A 20,609-nucleotide genomic window follows, 5' to 3' on the forward strand; every position below is an offset into this window, starting at 1 on the left:
TGTGTGAGCTGGTTCTCCCCTGCCCTCCACATCCCCATCCACACAGCAGCTGCATTGAACCCTTGCCATTTGGGTACAGACAAGAGGGTTTCAGAGTTAAAAACCCATTAAGGGGCATACAGCAACTCATGAATTTCAGAACTTCCGCAGAAAGAAATAGATATCATTGCAGACGTTATTCCCAAGATGTGCTCTGAGCTTTTCTTCACAAGGGCTTGAAACAATTATTTAAATGGAAAATGCACTGTATTGCCTGAGGATTCAGGGACTTAAGGCACACGGATCTCTGACTTCAATCTGCATTTGCAATAACAGCTTCATATACAATCATAACACAATAACTAGAGTTATCAGGGTCACCGAAAGTCATGTGCAACTGGTCTGTGTTTAGGGCAGTAATTGTATACATTGCAAGCTATTTTTTTCCATCAAGAAAAATAATAAGATGCTTTTCTATTCCTTTTATTATAAAAAATTACTGTGGTTTTTTACCCCTTTCCATTTCAGCAACTTTATAAGCACTACACAAATCCAGTGATACTGTATTTAAAACAAAGATCCACAACAGAAAACAAACAAAAAATTAGGGCCGTATGTAGGACAGGATTTGGCTAGCTTCAGGAAGACCCCCAGCAGGGACCAGTTGATAAAGGAGGATGTGCTGGATGTGCTGGAACTTGTCGCCGCAGGCCTTGGGAAGAGCGAGATAAGGCTTTTGTTTAGAAGGAACAAAAGAGTCTGGCTATGTGAGGATGAGCACAGGTGTCTGTGGTTGTGAGACAGTCACCTTGATAAGAGGAACTATTGTTGTTACTGAAGGAAGTACATGTTTGAAAAAAGCTTTTTTGTATTAACCAATCTGTGATTGCCTAGTTTGGTGTGGGGACCAATCGGTTTGAGACACGCTTCTTGTAGCTAGTATAAATACGTCTGAAGAACACAATAAAATTGACACTTTTTGCTTGTATCAAGTATTGTCCCGTCTCTCAATCGCGGCAGCCGTATGCTTGGAGATACTGTAATCTTAAATAAAACCTAACATAAGCTACATGCGCTCAGTCCTTCAGAAAACACTACCCTTTTGCTTTGAAAAGCATTATATGAATGATGCACTTGTGGAACTAAAGAACCCAGTTTCCCCATGTCTTCCCTCTTGCTGCCAGAGTACATACACACGAGGAGGGGGTCAATGATGTACCAGCCCCTCACTCTGCAGTTGAGAACCCTTCAAATCATGTTTAGCAAACCCTTTCCCAGTGCTTCAGCAGCACCAGCAGGTGACACTCAGGCACAAGGCATGCTACACTAAGTCATGGGCATTGCTTTCTGGTACCCCATCACCTACACAAAGGTGTTTGTTACGTTTGACGCTTTGTCACTGTGTTAATCCATGCAAAGCATATGTCAAAGAGATGTTCCAGCCACAAACTGTCTTTGCTTCCTTTTGGCTTAACTGTGAATGTTTATAACATGTTTCTTGCTGAACCAAATCCAAGTCTGAATTTGAGTGTGTAAAACCAAGTAGTTTAGAATACATACCTTCACTTACTTTTGCAAAACTACTTTTCTATTTAAAGAACAGACTATCTCCATGCACAGAGGCTTCTGTTGTTTACCGAAAACCTATGTTACAGAAGAGATTATGTCTCTGCCAGCAGTTTTGATAAGACGACCATCCACAAATCTCATTAAGAATCTAAAGCCCATAAAATATCAAACATAAAGACACTTCTTAAAATACACAACAAAACCACAGATTTAAGAGGACTGGCTGACATGGGTGAAAATTCCCAGAGTGGAGCAGATAAGGATGAAGTGGAACAACCCCTGTTACTCACAACAGGGAACACAGGGAGGCCATTGCACAACCCCTGTGTGATGCCAAAAGAGAACTCAACAGTTTCTTTCACTGCAGTCTGGCAAACAGCACCCATAGCTCTTCACAATCCTGTTCTGCCACTGATAAGTCTGACTTAGCTAAGGAAAGTGGATTTTCAGTAAAAAAAGACTGATTAATTTCATCAAAGAAATACTTATCAAATAAAAGGAGGTGGGCTAATAACATAAGGTTGGTCTTGCTGCTCCATACCAATAAGTGCAAACATTTCAGTAAGTTTTGCAAAGTAATCCAATACATTTTAAGCAAGGGTTCCAGATTTATGAATTAATTGCTATTACTGGTAAAAGTCTGCTAAATTAAGGCATTTATCTTGGTAAATACTGACTTATGCCACCCTTCCTTTCTTTCCTCCAGACCTTCCTCCACACAAATTTGTCATGCGTTTCCAGGTCTGTATAGTCCTAGCTGTGAATTTTATATCTATCCCAGCCAATTTCACACCAGGGGAGCTATACAGGGCTGACAGCCAGCCACTTATGAGGAACTGAAATAGAAAATAAAGTATCCAAAGGGGAAAATAGTTAGGCATATAAGAGAGATTTACTTGCAAAGGTACAAACCCAAACCACTCGCAAAGGTAAGCTACTAAGTATATAGTTACCTGATGAAGCGTGCCATCTTCACTGATGCATTGTGTGCAGACTTCTTCACCAACACAGCTGCCATTAAAAATCAGCTGTCCGTCTGGACAGAAGCAGCCTTCTGTTGGGTAATCCTTGCAGACACTGAGTTTAGTACTATTCTCACAGTGCTTTATGCAGGCTCTGTGGCAATGATCATATGTCAAATATGTGGGACATTTCATTGCTGAGGAGACAGAAAAAAAACCTCTTTAGGTAAAGAGATATGAAATGCAGATAAATGTTTCCACTCACACTTTCTTTAGAATTCTGTTCAGGTTTTTGATGGCCATCATCTGATGAACATATTTTGTCCTCTGCAGCCAGTAACATCTTAGAAAACACATTTTTAAAACTAATAAAATCTACAGCAGAGAGCAATTGAAGGCATTTGCTTAAGTTACAGTCCATGCAGAAATCATTAAACCACATTTTCAGGCCACATGAATAGGCACTTACCCTAATAGTGGTACAATGGCATACATGAGCTGAACATCTTGCCTAACTTTGTTTTCAACACTGAGCAAGAGACACAAGAATTAAGAACCTCCTTTACATGTATTAGAGAAGCACCATTGACAGCACATGATTAGAGGACCACAGATATCTAGGACAGACTAAAGCGCTGAATGAAGATTTTTTTGACCACTTGATAGGTGGCAGGGTTCCCAAGAAACTAAAGAATGTGAACAAACACAGCATTTCGGTACTTCAAACTGAACGTGCTGGATTTCTGCACCTTATTAGCTGAATTGCCTTATTAAAGGAATTTACTGAATCAAGCAAAGTTGCATTCCCCTCTAAGCCAACATATAAAATTTGTACTGATGAATTTATAGCACTGAGGATATTGTCCCTAATAGCAAACACAAAACTAAGGCTACAGTTATTCAAGAAACCTATGGATACAGCTTCCATACTCCCTTAGGCCTACTTTATTTTTCTCTACAGCTTCCCAGTTTGTGGCTGCTGTGAGGTTTATAAAACTTTTTTCCACTCCCCTGACAAAAAACACTGAAAGAAAATTACTGAATGAAGACCTAAGCTCCCAAACAAACAAGTATTAATCAGCTGAACTGTCTACGCACACCTTTCTTAGCCAAAGCAAACAGAAATGTCTTTAACATTAACTCTTTTCTGTTTCAAGCCATACAAAATTAAATTATTTCTGATATGTTGCAGTCTACGGCTGTATGTGTGGATAACTATTATAGTTCAGCAGATGCAGAGGAACTTGAAAAGCCACAGGAATTTGATGGGAAGACCAATCCTACTATGAAATGCTTTGGCTAGATTCTGAAAACACAAAAAGGTCTATCCATCTGGCTATAAACCCGTACTAGCAGCTGCCTAGCCTATACCGTGTTTTCCAGAAAACCACATTTCTAGAAACAGTTCTGTAAACAAGGTTCCTAGAGTAAGCACCAGTGCTTATTGCCTGTGATGATCTCACATCAGCTCTAATGAATGTGTGAAAATAGATCCACAGAACATATTAACATAGGGTGTTATTTACTTTTTTATTCCAGTGTTAGTAAATACACTCAGCACAGTGGCTTTGATCTTACCTACTACTAGCCCTAATGCAAATTCAGTAACCCTTCGCAGCAGAAAATTAGATTAATTTATTTTAGAGTTTAATGCTGATGCCCATCAGCATAGAACTTGGACAGCTCTCAAGCAGAATGAGTAACAAGGCTAAAGCCTTTAATTTACTTCATGGGACACACCCCTACTCCTTCCTCCTCTTTAGTTGGCATTAAGGAACCAGGTGTGCAAAAACTACAGTGAATAACCATTCCCTGGACTTCAGATATACTATCAAAAAGACTACGTAAAATGGCAATGATTTTTCAAGTAAGGAAGAAATAAGGTGGCTACAGTATGGAAAAAAAATATAAATGACCATATGAATTCCCTTGTTTTGAAGTCACATCTGTCCTTGGAAGCATGGAAATGACATGTGCATAAGCAGTGTCAAGAGATACAATAAACTCCACCAATGTCTGGATAATCATCCTAACCATCCTTTCATCCTACTGGCACAACCAAGCGATTGCAGAATGCCACCTCAGACACATTACTGCTCTTATGCTCCAGAGATTTGACTGAGTCCTACATGACTTACAGGCAACTCTAGGTTTTTGAAGTATGGAAACTTGTGCCAGAGGTCTGGAATGTGAGGAGGCATGAAGAACACCCTGCAGCCAGCCTCAGAAACAAGTATTGCAACAGGCCATCCTCCTAGCTTGCTATTTCAGTGGTCACCTCAAATGTCTGTTGTATCTGGATGAAAAGGAGAAGTCTGCAGGTACAAGCAAAAGGGGAAACCAAGGCTGAAAACCTAGTAACCGAAGAGGAACTTTTCTGCCAAATTCCTTTCAAAAGAAATCTACCGCAAATACTAGATAGTATGATGCTACTAGGATCATGTATTGATGCTGTATTCTATTTGTTGTTGCCATTAAAACATGACCTTTTTTTTTTCAAACAGGTGTTAAAAGATTTTCACCAGACTGTGGGTAACTCTAGGCTTAGAGGGGGAGGAGGGACGAGAATAGTAAAAGAAAAGCTGGTAGGGAAAAGCAGTTTCCTGTAAACCTGTGTTTTCAAAGTGTCATGTGGCATATTTAAGTATTGACACTTCTTCGGTTGTTTACTTTTCCTTTAGATTACCGTAGCTCATCCTAGTAGATACAGGTTTAGAGAAAATAACCTCTATGAGGATCTACAGAAGGTGTAAGTCCATCAAAATAAAATAAACTACTTAACAAATACAGACTGAAAGATCTAGAGACAGTTTGCCCTAGAATTCACTCTGCCTTTGTGTCTCAAACAGCTAAGATAAGACAGAGCATCCTTGGTTAAAGTACTAAATAGATATTTAGGGAAGGGGTGTTTTTCAAGTCTCTGATACGTGGAGAAAGGCACACGTCACCCTCCTTTCAATGTGGCAATGCCACTCCTTTCTTATCAACAGTATCATTTAGAACAAATCTAGCAGCAAGCTAGCTCCTGTGGTCACATACCAGTGACTTGCCTTTTGCGTCACTGTACTATCAAAAGGACAGCTAAAGCCCCAGTACTGATGAAGCTGGAGTGAATAATGCACCAGGGTCAATAGCTCATCAGCTACCAGCCAGCCTCCCCACACTGCTCAGGCACAGTTTTCTAATTCCCTGAATAGATCTTCTTTATCCAAAGGAATATGTTTATATGGGATTTCTAGTGTTCTTGGCAGAGGGGAGGAAAGGGGAGGGGACGAAAGGGGGAGAGGGGAAGAAGAGGGGAAGGAGAGGGGAAGGAGAGGGGAGGGAAAGAAGAGAGAAAAACTGTCCAAGATCAGCTGAAGGCAGTTGTAAAGCCCCCTCATACTGTTGATTTCTAGTCCTTCAGTTATGGTCTTCACCAGTGTGCCTTGCTTACACAGCAAATGATCAGCAGCAGAACTCAATATAGCCCCACTACAAAAATCCTTCATTAACAGAGGCAGTTAAAAGGATTCTTCTATCCATTGCTTCTCTTTCCTCCTCTTGACTCTCGTTCTTGCTCTTCTGGCAAAAGTCACTGCCCCTTGGTTGAGCAGGCACAGCCCTTTATGCATATGTTTTCTAACCTGGGCCTGCAAAACAACCCAGTGAAAGACAAAACCCTCCAACAACCAAAATGGTTCATGAAAGGTATTGTTTCTTAGCAAAATATGTTTCCAGGAATCCCTGCAGCTGCTGAGTGCCACCATCATCCTCCTCAAAGATAAGAAGCACCAAGCAGAATTTGTCTTATACACAATGCGAGCATCAATTACCTATATAATTTTAATTCATCTGCAAGGTATTATTGGCAAGTACCTAGAGGATGTGTCCACATTGCACATAAATGAGCTTAAAGAGCTGCTGAGAAGCACTCATAGAAACATTAGCACATGAAGATTAACAACTGCTAGTGCTGTCATTTCTCTTCTGGCTATTTCTGCTTTCTGAGCATAATTTCCTAATTAGTACTGTTACTTGAGCTATACAGTTCAAAGCTGACTTAGTTACCTCCACATGAACTGCCAATTGTAACTGCGGAATTAATATATATCGTTCCATTCATTAATCACTATATAAACAATCCTATTTCCCTGTGAATGAAGCTTCCTCTCCATGCAAAGCTGAATCCCAATATGTGTTGATATTAGCAATGCAGGGATTTTTAAGAAATCCTTATGATCTTCAGATTAAGCCCATACTCTCATTGAAGTGGAAACCCTGTTCTGCAAAAGTGAGCCTGCTCAAGAGCTGCACATTCTATGCCTCAGTATTATGTGGCTATCAGTGGATGCTACAGGCTGCTGCAACACAAGTCCACTAAGTGTGGGATCTGCTAAAAAAAGAAAATTTACAAAAACATATCTCCCCTACTATATGTTCCCACCTTGAAGTAAAGTTTCCTTCCATCCATTGTCACAAAGCTGAAAGTCCACTAGACAGCACTCAGCACACCCACCTTCCCCAAAAAGGAGCAAGGACCATTCAAGCAAGTGGAAATGAATGAGCACAGGATGGAGAACAGGCTCTTTCTTTATCAAATATTTCAGTAAGTGTGTTTACCCATCCAAGGAAAGCAGTCAGGAAGGACTTGTACTATTTGACATGTCCCAATATGGCATGACAAAAGCCCAAATTGAAACCTAAAAAAAATGACAGAGGTTCACTGAAGTGAGGGGAGAAGAACAAGGTACTCCAGAATCATGCCATTGTTATTAAACATCTACTAGTTGAGTGATTAAGCTGCACTGTCTATTTATGAACTTGCATAGTGTCCTTGTAACTGCCAATTTTATTTGTTGGCAGTTGCACCCAGGCACCTGCTTGAAGGAAGATGATGATGCTGTTGTTAGGACACTAATGACTGTTTTATGCAACTAGTGTTAAAATGGGAAAGTATTCAGCTATCCTTGTGCATGATGTGTAACAAGACGGGAATTTGAAAACTGCAGAGGGTTATTAAGGTACTCCACTGACATTCAGTCTTGGACATCACAATTTGCAAAGTCCGACTGAAGCACTAAATTTGGAAAATTGCTGGCATTATTCTGCATTTTCTAGGACTATATTCGAAACAGACTTGTTTCTTAAGAGACTGAATCTGCAATAGCAACACATTCTTCAATAACCTGCCCTGGAAAGATATTTAACACATTAACTGGAGGCTCAGGTCAAATTCACATTCACATCGTTGACTTCTTATCCAATCATTCCCTCAGTCTGAGTTTAAAACATGAACAAAATAAAAACATATACTGAGTTTGTGTGGTATCATGCCTTTAGGATGCTGGTTCTCCACTTCTAAAATAAAAAGTATCTGAGCAGCAAGAGAGGAAGAAGGCAAGGCAACAAGAATTGACTATACTGGAGAGGCAGGAGATTGCAAGAAATAATAGGGATATCAAAGTACTACATACGGGGCTGGCTGGTAAAGAAAATGCCTACATAATACACACATCTCAGACACCTGACTAAACCAGAAACACTGTTGAGTGTATCAGAATGTCTGCAATCATCACTGCATACAGATTAAGAGCAGAAGGTGCTCAATAAGCCACCTCAAGAGTTACTTGTTTGTACATACACGTTGCAGTTTTCGCAGCTTTTTAGATATGCCTATTAGGATGTCTATCAGCAGAAAACCATAAAAATAAGAAAAGAAAAAACACCCAGAAAGATAGGGCAGTAATTCTTATGTCTATAAGAATTTAGGGGAGTACGTATACTAAGCAAGAACCATCTGAATTTGGCACTAGCATGCTTGTCCTGCTTCTACTGGGCTCTGGGCAATTTGCAAGGCTCACATCCTGCCATACTGCTTTCTCACAGACCAAACTCTTCACCTCCAAAATGCAAGCAAAACACAGCCAGAAAGAGAACTGGATTTGCAAAGTAAATTACAGCTGGTTTGTTCAGAGTAGCTGGCATGTGCTGGCAAGAAAACACACCACTAAGGGGTGGCCATTACTTCATATTTCACTGCAGCAGAAAATTAAATTAATGCTGGCTCTTCCACCACAGTCTGAAAGATTTAGGCTTTGGTTGGAATGTGGGGAATTTGCAGAAACTATTACAGGGAAAAGTCTTACTTTGCACCATTGGCAGCTACAACAGCAACAGCCTGGGGAGTAGTTCCACTGCTTAAGATTATGAGTCCCTGTCCACCTTGTACTGACCCTCTGCATCAAAGCAATGATATCTGCAGCTAAGATTGCCTGACAGAATCAGAGCAGCCTCTCAGCTCACATCTGGCCCCACAACGGTTCAATGGCTGCAGCATCAGACACTGTCACATAGGCGTATTTGCCTGTGCATAGCTTTCACTCTTTTTATTTCATAGGCTATCCCTCTAGCCTTGCATAACTACCTTGTGTTTTACTAGTCAGCAGTTTACTAAGAAACACTTTTTCCTTAGTATGCAACATAGTGGATGACAAACTAGTTATCAGATCTGTAATTATACTAATAAGGGAAATGATCTTGAACTTCTGCCCTGTTACACAGTATTCATAGAATCATACAATCACCAGGTTGGAAAAGACCCACCGGATCATCGAGTCCAACCATTCTATCAAATACTAAACCATGCCCCTCAGCACCTCGTCCACCCGTCCCTTAAACACCTCCAGGGAAGGTGACTCAATCACCTCCCTGGGCAGCCTCTGCCAGTGCCCAATGACCCTTTCCATGAAAAATTTTTTCCTAATGTCCAGCACAAACCTCCCCTGGCGGAGCTTGAGGCCATTCCCTCTTGTCCTGTCCCCTGTCACTTGGGAGAAGAGGCCAGCACCCTTCTCTCTACAACCTCCTTTCAGGTAGTTGTGGAAAGCAATGAGGTCTCCCCTCAGCCTCCTCTTCTCCAGGCTAAACAGCCCCAGCTCTCTCAGCCGCTCCTTGTAAGACTTGTTCTCCAGCCCCCTCACCAGCTTCACTGCTCTTCTCTGGACACACTCCAGAGCCTCAACATCCTTCTTGTGGTGAGGGGCCCAGAACTGAACACAGTATTCAAGGAGCTGTCTCACCAGTGCCGAGTACAGAGGGAGAATAACTTCCCTGGAATGCTACAGTAACAAGATCATTGCCACCACCATCAGCAAGTTAGACAGTTTATGTACCAGTTTTAAGGTAGAGTAAACCCCTTACGACAAAACTCAGGCGTCCTCCAGTCTACGCAGACACCATTTTCCCTGCAGATGTGAGCGTAGGAAGTTATCATCTCACAAGCTTCATCCTCATAGCAGCTGCTCTCTGTGCAGGCCTCGTAGAACATGTTGGGGGGGATTATCCTGTGGCAATCTGCAAACTGATCAGAAAGCATAAGGCGACAGTGGCTTGTGGCGTGCTCAGAACATCTCTCTTCTCTCCGGATTTCACAGATCTTCCCCAGCTCTTCCACTGTCCATTCTTGAACAAATATGTTGCTGTCCGGAGTGACAGAGCCATCACGTAACATGAAGTCATTGATGTGGTTTTGGTCACACACCCCTAGAAGGGTAAGTAAAAAGAAAAGAAAGAGTCTGAATACAGTCAGCAATAAAGCAAACTTAGAGAAAATAAGCACAGGGCAGATGGAGCTGGCTGGGGCCCCTTATTGAATGCCAATGGGAAGAGGACTGCACAATATTCCTTATAGCTATTACCAATGCTGGCATAAAAGCCCTGGGTCTTGTTTCCTGTTTACTTACTAAAGGAGGCATAGGTTAAGCCACAAACGTACAAGCTATACAGTAGATTATACCATAGACGATACCACAAAATTCATTCTTCCAGGTGGTAGTACCCCTCACAAACCTTTCACCTTCACTGCAAGCATAGGACATATCTCACATTAAAATTCACGTGTAAGAAGTTAAAACTTCATATTCCCTCTCCCCCAGAAAAGAAGAAGTCCTTGAAAAGGTAATGTAAAATAAAAGTGTGAGAGATGTCTAGCCTTGTTCTTTCTGAAGTATTACTGGAAGTCAGTGAGCTGTTACACTGATGGCCATAATAGAAAAACCTACCTAGATCAGCAATGTGGCAACAAGAGGGGATCAGTTCAGCCAGAGGGCTTACAGGTTCAGGACCACACAAATTCCAACAACATACATAGTAGTTCAAGTGCAGCTAGGAAGCTGTTCAAATTACTAGTTTTCAAACTTACCACACAGCCCTTGTGTTCCTGAAGGAAAGCTCTTTGAACTAAGTTTAAGAACAAATTCATTGTTTCTTGGAGTAAATGTGAGATTATGTCCAAGATGGGAGAACTTAATTTCGTGCATTATTGCTCCATAAACAGTGACTTCAAACAAACTGCTGGAATAGGGGATATGAGCCCTTTCACCATTAACAGCCACCTGTTTTTGAAAACACAAGATCGTCACATTAGTTCTAGCAAGTAGTTAAGATCAATCCAATCTTACAGTTGAAACACATTTTTACTTCACAAATACTTGAAGATCACACTGAATTTGGATGTAAGAATCAACTTTGCAAGCTGAAACTTTCTGTTGAGTCCAAAAATGTACAGAATTAATGGACCTTCATTCTGTGTATTATATGAACAAGTCAGCATTTTACCACATTACTTCAGCATCACATAGAAACAGGCTGGCTATCTAACACCACCAAGATAAACCACCACCTACAGAATCTGATTATCAATAAAACTCATGAAAGTCAAGGCTGTCCACCACTAGGCAGAAGTGGGTGCAGGTATTTTCATCCATCCTATTTTGCCACAAACAAGTCAGAAGAGATCACCTTTGCAGGCTATCTGACCCCTATATATCTGTGGAACCGAAAGACTGACAACATGCCATACTGAATTTGAATGCTTTTCTCCCTATAAAACAGACATAATAAATACTCAACTGGCCTTCCATATAATGCTGAGGTCCATCGGCATACAATGTAAGAATCACCTCTCTACTTCTTCTACTAGTCAGTCATGCAGAGGTTTGTAAAGAATAGAGGCTGCTCTCCCATGCCCCAAATTACAATATTGTGTAAAGGACCTCTACCAACAGAAGAGAATTAGAGTGCAGTATGTCTTGTCTATAATATCCGCCTTTCTGGCAGAAGTGTCAAGGAGACATTGCCAAATACCATGTTCTTGATATTGTCACACCAGCACAATGGGAAGAATGAGAAAAGAAACGTCTGGCTCATTATATGAACATAGATTGCATGATGAAATTGAAATGAGGCATTTGCTGAAAAGCCTAAGAACAATCTGCAAGAGGAACAAAAACTGGATAAAGGGAACAAATTTGTCCTCATAACCTTATAGCATGAGCAGAAGACAATATACAAATCACTTTGCCACATTTAGCTTACTGCCATGTCACTGAAGAGCTGAATAGATACGCCACGATGTTTCACTTCAAGAGAGTCCATACAGTTCATCTTTGGTGTTGCTCTGCATGGTCCTTCATGGAGGAGAACTTCAACATCATGTTGCATGTCTCGAAACAAGGTGTAGGAGCAATTGCCAGTCAGCTTAAAATTCAGCCCATCAAAAGTGACAATATGTCGAGATGAACTTCCTATACAGACACCTGCATATCAATGAGGGAAAAAAAAGCCAAGTAGGCATTCACTTTTCTTAGACTATTTCTTCACAATATTTATGGGCACGTGGAACCAATTAATTGAGAATTCTAGGAAAGTAATGAATTGAAATGCTGCTGCAAATAATTGACAAAAATTTTGTTAAATACCTCATCATATGGTTTCTTTTGAAGTATCTTTGTCAGGAACAATTAATATTATACAAAATTTGAATAAGGTTATAGAAAAACTCTTTGCATGAAAATTCCGCACACTGAATGTGATTTATTAATTAATATGAAAGAAAAAAACAGGGAAATTGTACCCCTTCTTCGCTGGTAAAAAGCCTTTTTAAATTTTGCATTGCATTTTTATTATGTTATTGCATGTTATTGCATGCTGACTCATGTTCACTTGGCTGTCAACCAACATCCCCAGGTCCTTCTCTGCCAGGCAGCTTTCCAGCCACTCTTCCCCAAGCCTGTAGCATTGCAGGAAGTGCAGGAAGTGAAGCTCAGTCCTCAAACTGAGGCTGAGGTGTACAAAAAGCCACAGTAGATGAGCCTCTTCCTTGCTCCACCATGAATTGCTCTTCCCTGTGTCAGCTGTTGAGCGACGCCCTGTGCCGCACTGACTAAAGCCTTGACTGCCACCATTTCACTCTTGTCAGAGCATCTGTTTGAGCGCTTAGGTGATGTGGAGGCCCCAGCTCATTTTTTGGCTTTAATTTATCATTCTTCTTCTTTCAAGTCACATGTGTGAGATTTTCCTAAAGAATCTCTTAATAAATGGATCTCCAGCCACAGGGCTGAATCCCTCCATCCTGTAAACGTAAGTGGGTGCACTTAATTTCTGTTCCTGTTATCTCAGCCATAGCACTAATCACACAGTGTTCTGCTCAAATACTCAGTGTGAAGGCGGGGACCATTTGTCATTGCTGTTTCTTTACTATGTATGCTTGACTGAGGTCAGGCCAAACCTTCAAGCCTAGAGATGGACCAAGAATTCAGCACTTGCTTACAGCACGCCTAGATAAATTCTTGGCTTGTACTATATGTCCTCCTTCATGGCTGATGCAGCTTTAGAAATTGAGTGCGTGATTCTCTGATAAAGTACTGTAGCTATGCTCATGTGAAAAATGACATTGTAGTGGTCCTGAACTTGCAATTAGCATCACGCATTCCAGGCATCAGTGAGACTCTCACACATCTAGCTGTTTAATTAACCGTGTATAGCATTAATTCCTCCCACCTCCATCATCTTTGATGTGTACAATTGCTGAGTAGCTCCATTCAGTATTAGATTTCTGATAAACATTTCATGTGATGGGGAGGGAAGAATACATACAAAGACAGATACTCACACGGGCACATCCATCGGCAGCCACAAGTTTCTTCAGTCTTAACAGCGGGAAGGTTGCTGTGACATACTGGTTTTGGCATCCTCTCACAGTTAATTTGGTGACTCTCCAGAACTGTGTAATCTCCTGGAAGGCATGTCACAGTGTGGCACTGGTCCGGTAATGTCCATTGCTCACCAGGCTAGACAGGGAGATATAGTTATTTAACAATTGAAAAGAACATGGGAGGAGGGGAGAAAAACAAAAATTTGGCTGTTGCCATGATCCTACAGCTAGCGAGTAAAGTGACACTGACAGCAGTGCTACTCAAATTAGCCATGGATAATTAAATAATAGAATGCAGTGTTTTAAGGACTTCATGAGCAACACTATCAACTCTGAAATTCCAAGCAAAAGAGAATAGTCTAGAATAGATGTTTTGTTAGAGCAGAATGAAGTATCTTGTACTTCATCTATTGTTAGCTTAGCCAAGCTAGAGCATGCAGGAATAGCATAGTCAGCAAAGAATTCCCCTTCGCTTTTCTTTCAATGTCAAAGTCATTAGTTTTCATAAGCCATAAAATTATTTTAGAAAGAGCTCTGAGCACAGATGGTCATGGCACAGCAGGAATTAACAATATTTGTTCCCAGCTAGAAAGGCATGGAACACTGTAGTTATTTTATGCACAACTCCAAAACTTTAAAACAGTTCCTCCCTTCCCAATGGGAAATCATTCATTTACCAGATTAACGGTATATATGCATAGTGGGTTTGTATAATTAAGAATAAAATATAAATTATATTCTCATCTTCTAAAAGACAGTCTAAATTTTAAGGCACCAGGATTACATACTACTAAATGACAGAGAATATGGAATATCTCAAGATTAATATTTGCAAAAAAGTTGAGCTCTCTGGCCCCAATACCGCTGAGCTCAAAAGTCCACAAATAGGCTCAATGAACTTCAAAAAAGAGTAATCAACCCTGAGGTGTGCATTCCCAAGAACATCCCCAAATGTGGGAAACAGCCCTTTCCTGGTCTGTCGCTACAGGAGTGAGTCCAGAAGAACTAGTAACAAGTGAGACAGAGGTTCTATAAACTGCATAACACTTCTTGATATTCACAAGCAGAAACACATGGAGAAGAAAAGGTGATTGCTATTGGACAAGGTTATCTCCCATCTTCTCCTTTTCAGGTTCTCCATCACTCCCATGAATGATAAGAGCAAAGTGATAAATACCTAGGTAACTAAAACAAAATCACAGACTATTCTTGGCACTAATGAGGAAAGCAAGAAGAGTGATGTGAGAGTATTTTTCTGTATCTCTGAGGTATGGGATACTGTCAAGCCTAAAAGAGAACTGCCAGATTCGCAGACATTAAAAATTACATATTAAATACTAGTTAATTCACTGGACCTGCTTTGCATGTTTCAGGACTTTAAGAAGGCAACTTGTCTGGACAATGGCTTGATATTTTTCAGGCTTGTAAGCCTAGAGGAAGCTGTGAAAAAATTAACATGTGAAGCATTAAGTATTGAAAAAAAGTTTAGATAGGAAGAAATTGAGTGTTTTTTAATTGTAGCTGTCTCGCCTAATCCTCACTGAAAGTAGAACACCTGGAAGGGTACATATACAGCTGTGCAAGTCTGGCAGAGGACCTTCTGGCTTCCATACATATTTAATTGGTTTTATTTCACTCCTTAACAGCACATCTATTGGAAAATATCTAAAAGCTGGACAAGAAAAGAAAAGCTCAGCATATTAAAACAAAAATATCAGCTGAAGGATCCAAAAAAGCCAAGAATCCTCGTGCAGAGGAAAATGTAGTGACTCTGAAGACAAAGAAAGCCTAAATCCCAATTGATATGAAATTGTAGGAGTAAAAATGGGACAGAAAGGAAAGCTAAAGCAGAGGTTTCTAAATCGAGAAGGATAGGTCTGCTAAAACCGATGAGCCTGCCAGCACACCGGAGGAAGCCTCAGACTTCCTCTCTGAGGGAGCTCTGAACCTACAGACCTGGACTTGCACACTCTTTCTCTTACTGTGCATCTGCAGGAGAGAGAGAGCCATGCAGCCAGACCAGCTTCATTAGCTGGCACCTTTTAATTTAATCAGGGTTTTGTTTGCTAATTTGTTCTTCTCTAAACCATGTATTAAACAACACTTGAAAAGTCATTTTACTGAAATTGCTAGTTTAGGAGTGTGGGGTTTACCAGCTTATGCAGGCTAGAAATGCAGAAAATCACTATATAGATCATGAAGTGCTACCATTCTAAGACAAGTACTTACACTTCTATTACCACATTTATGCCTGCTTAAGGGGATCAAAAGAAGACTACTGATGAAAATTAAACACAAAAAGCTTTTATCATAATCATTCACATTTTCTGTCAGCTGGCAAGTTCAAATATTAAACAATGATTCTTTGCAAAGCCTGTATTCAACACTATCTGAACTCCTTGCTGCTGGATATGACGACTACTAAAAAAATACACAGACTCAAAGAACGGCTAAACAAATTCATGGAGGAGAAAACTATTGAGCACTATCAAACACTAAAAGGTGCCACTCAAAGCGTCCCTGAGTCACAAAATGTTCAAGACTGCGACAGTTTAGGAAATTTTCATATATACTTACTTACATTCTTCCCTTACTTCTATTTTTGTTCACATAATACAGGGGATGTATTTTTGGCCTGACATTTGATCTTCTATGCTTCTGTTACTAATAGTGGTCTTAGTCATGACTCTTCCTTAGACAGTAATTTCCAGGGCAGAGGCAACAATAATTTTAAAAAGTAACAAATCCTATTGCTTATGATACTGATAGGATTTAGGCTGAGATTTTTGATCCTGAGGACTCTGATTTCCTTGCAAACAACAAGAGATCAGTTCCTACAATCTCCAGGCGCATCACAGACATCATGCTTGGGGAACTGAGCCTCCTGCAGTAATTCTCTGAATAACACCTGAAATGTTATGTATCTGATATAAGAGCCTGTGTTGTCTGTATAAGAAATGAGCCTTGATTCTTCATCCCTGTGGATTTGAGGACTTAGCTGGAAGAAGGTAGCAGGTCAATGATGGCACATTACTGCCAGTAAGGCAGCAGAGGAGTTCAGAGCAAGGGTGCTGAACACTAGCAGCAGAAAACTTTCACAGTGTACTCCTGCAGACACCATGAGATGCTCATCAGCCTGCTCCAAAAGGCAATGGCTACCATATTGGCAGTGTCTTCTAACCCCCGTATTTTCTTGCTGACAGGAAAGGAAAGGAAAAATCCCCCTAATGGCTAGCAATTGAAAGCATCGTTCTGGAGCCTGGCCTCTGTTCTTACAAAAGCATATTAGCCAGAGTGGAAGTTGTACTTTATGACCAAAAAAAAAGAAACGTGCTGTGTCTGAAATTCAAGTTTAGCCTTCTCAGCACTTATCTACGTGTACCTCTGTCTGCTTTCAGGAGGCCGGCCACATGTAATTCAAACGAGTAAACAAGAAGACTCTCATTTATTGTTTTTTTTTAATTAAGAAAGGTTTTCAAGTTTAGGTTTTGGTTTTGTTTTCCTTGTTTTTCTTAATTAGGTTGCCAACCTGAAAGCCACCAGGTTATACTCAAGTGTCTTATCTAGCTAAGGTCTTTCTGTATCCTGATGAGCTGACCAAGGCCAACTGTGTAAGGCAGCTTTGATATATTTTCTATGTCTAGACAACTCATAAGCTTTTCTTTATTAGCCACATCCTTCCTTACAGTCATGTCTTCACTAGGGAAAAATCAAAGGAATATTTTTAATATACTGTAAATTTGAGATAAATCCTAGGGTAGAACTCATAACCGACCTCTATTAGAAAACATGTAACAAGCTTATGCTAGTATTTTTAAATGCATGAAGTATTACATGTACTCAAAAGTCTTGGCATTTCACCTGAGATGAAGGAACTAAACCATTCCTAACATCTATGTCATTCCTTTCTTACAGAGGATCACTTCTGAGAGATCAGGCAGGTCTACTAACATTTCTGAGCATTTTCTCAGGATTAATAAAAGCGTTTCTGCAAATGAACACTAAAAACTCTGATTTCATTATTTATGAGATGGTATTCCCTTCCACTAAAACTTGCATAGGGACAAGGTACTTGTATTTTTAGGAGAAGGAGAGGCTTAGGACAACGACATTGCCTCCCCTCATACATGCACCTTTATTTTGAGCATGTTTAGGTTTCCCAGAAGTTCGTTCACCAGGAGATGGAAATACATTCTTTTTTTGTCAGGGAAGACTCACACTGTCACAAGTTTTGGCTCTACACTGCCTTCAGTGGTATTCAACACACTACAAGACCAGGTGTTGTTAGACAGAGTCTCCTTTGTGTGTAAAATCATCCCACCAGTTCAAAAGCCAACATTTTCCTCCTCCAAAATAATTCTTAATGCTTATTATTGTCCAATGCTTTTTGGTTCAGTTTGTCTATGAAGGTATTCATGGTCCTTCACAAACTTTGTAGCTTAAGAGCCAGATGGATGACCCAGCAAACACACTTACTTTCCTTTTGTTTCCATCCTCATCTATACATTCTCTGACAGGGTCTGAAAGAGAAACAAACATGTTTTAGCCATCTCACTCCTTTGTCTAGCCTTATAAGTGGAGGTCACCAAAATACAGACTGCGTACTTAAAAACATGACTTAGGATACAGGAAGGTTTTTTTTTGTAACCTGAAGACTGCAAACATTTATCTGAAGTGTACAAGAGTAAGTCAAAGGATGTGTACACTTTGTTACTGCTAGCATTGCCTGACTTCTGCAATGAGGTTGGTCCCCAAATACTGTGTGAGCAACAGGTAAACTTTAATTCTACAGCACTCCTTGTATCGACATACAGGTCCATCCACACGGTACTTAAAAGAAGATCACAGCTTTACCTCTGAGGCCGGGTCCAGCCTTACGTATGTATCTCATGATGAATTGACAATAATTCCAGTAATTAGCAGGTAATGAGAATTTATACACCCACGCACACACATTTACTAAATGCAGGAAGATAAATACACTGAGTAACCCCAAGATAAGATTTGTCACCAAATAGCATAAGTACAAAAATAGATATAATAATACTCAAATTCTGATTCCTTACATTTAGGCCTTACTGTGATGGGCAGTTTTTATATATAATCAGTTAGATGGTCACAAGACACCCAATGAACTGCAGTTTCCATGTTTATGCACTCTCATAACACACTTAATGATACATGGAAATTAATTTCATATAAGTACAATGGTATGACAATGTGCTAAGCACATGTCTAGGAAATTAAAACACTGACTAGCAAACTCCTTATATAATACTACACTATGCTAGCATATACACACTATATGCTCTGTCTTTTCCAGAACAAGTAATGTATTTTGAAAGCGTTTAGGAAATCTTTTAAACCCTTTTAATAGTATTATTTTTGGTACACTTCCATACATAAAGCAAGACTCCCTCTGTACAAGAAATCCAACTGTATGAGTCTAGAGGGGAAAATTACACTTTACACATTGTAAGAAACTTACATAAAACAAAAGAAGAAGAAGATAGTTTCCCACCCCATAGCAAAAGGGAGAGTTACATTTTTTCAGATTTAGCTGCCTAATATAAGATACCTATCATTCAAGTTTTTGAACATGTTCCTTGTGCTGTTGGAAAAGTTTTTATAAAAATTAAAAACTTTCATCTCAAGTACCAATAGGTCATAGCACAGATTGTTATAAGAGCACAGTTACTGGTTTCAGATTCCTGCTTCCCATCCAATATCTTGGATCAATGTAATTTAGGACAAGAAAATCACATATTTTACAGTGTGAGGAGAGGAAATGCATCTTTAAAAGCTTATTTTAAAAGAAAAGAAAGAAAATGGCAGCTGTTTAAATCTAGAAAATGGCAGCTGTTTGATGCTCTGGAGGGATTCCAAAATGCCAGAAGTGGTCCCAATGGAGACTGATCGGATATCTCTGAGCTAGACTGTGTGCAATCTGCAACTTCCCCATTCTTAGTGGTACTTGGCTCTGCAAAAAAAAGTCCTCTTATTTTAATGCAGATGTAACTAAGCCCTAGCAATGCTGGTAAAAACCTCTGCAGTGACTAATACAATGAGACAGTCATTTGTGGAAAGAACACTTAGATGCTATTACAATAGAAATAACAACAACAATATGAATAATAAATATCTATATGTACACAGACCAAGGAGGCAAAAGAAGCAAAATACTGGCCAGAGATGAAGCAAGTTTCCGTACAGGGTGGGTCATGGCTATCTATGAATAAATGAATGCTTGTTTAAAATATTTTCCATTATTTTCCTGGAAGAAAAATAATTATTTCTTACTCTCCTTTTTCTTACACTTTGGCTGAATTCTTTGTAGAAATACACATAACGATGCTTAGATTTGTGCAGAGAATACGTCGTTCAAAATCTTTACTCACAACTAACTTGTAACATGTCTGAGCATGCCCCCATTCACTCACAACAGTTTGAGATTTCCTGATATCCTTCAGTTAATGATCAGCCCTGATTATTAATAAGATGATAGCTTGAATGTTCAAGGCTAAAAAGTTTTAACAATCTTGCTGGAAGTTGGTTGATTAGAATAGAGTTGGCTACACGCTGGAAGGGCTCAGGTTTTGTTCTACACCTAAATGACGGTGGTGGTCCAAATGAGCATTTGCGATGATTGGAAGTGAAACACTAACAAAGGAGCATTGAGCTGACTTCTCAAATCAAGAAAAATCATTCTGGTTTTGGCATTACAATTTTTGGGTTTTGCTCCAGTTATGAGGCTACAGCTATATTTGACTTACCCATGCACACTTTTTTGATAAATTCACCATTCAATGTGATCATAGTGGATAAGTCTTCAAAATTCTGAAGCTTCATTATTCTGTTAGCTGCTGATGGCCCAGTCAATGTCTTTAGCTGCTCTTCATCATATCTATTCCCAACTCCAATTGGAAACAGAGATACCCCTACAAAAAAGAGAAGAAAAGGTTTTAAATAGGCAGTGAACAGGAGAAGGAAGTCTTTGTTCTTGTAATGTTTTTATTTGCTTCTTAAAGAAAAGAGAAAAGGGAAAAGTTTTTTTCTAACAGTTCATTTTTACATATTACTTGCATCAGTCCCACTGCAAAGGCTAAAGGCAAATAAGGGCAGAA

General features: G+C 39.8%; 1 protein-coding gene across 1 annotated transcript in view; it reads right to left on the reverse strand.

Moving 5' to 3' along the window:
• Positions 1-20,609, reverse strand: part of VWF (von Willebrand factor) — a 146,115-nt gene that overhangs the window by 31,704 nt on the left and 93,802 nt on the right. Inside the window, exons 32-38 of the mRNA XM_069863499.1 lie at positions 20,259-20,423; positions 17,962-18,005; positions 13,444-13,621; positions 11,868-12,088; positions 10,693-10,885; positions 9,693-10,034; positions 2,502-2,707 (exon numbers count right to left, since the gene is read on the reverse strand). Of these exons, the coding sequence (XP_069719600.1) occupies positions 2,502-2,707; positions 9,693-10,034; positions 10,693-10,885; positions 11,868-12,088; positions 13,444-13,621; positions 17,962-18,005; positions 20,259-20,423 (1,349 nt within the window). The remainder of the gene's footprint in view (positions 1-2,501; positions 2,708-9,692; positions 10,035-10,692; positions 10,886-11,867; positions 12,089-13,443; positions 13,622-17,961; positions 18,006-20,258; positions 20,424-20,609) is intronic.

The sequence above is a fragment of the Phaenicophaeus curvirostris genome, chromosome 1 (assembly GCF_032191515.1).
Source record: "Phaenicophaeus curvirostris isolate KB17595 chromosome 1, BPBGC_Pcur_1.0, whole genome shotgun sequence".
Classification (NCBI taxonomy): domain Eukaryota; kingdom Metazoa; phylum Chordata; class Aves; order Cuculiformes; family Cuculidae; genus Phaenicophaeus; species Phaenicophaeus curvirostris.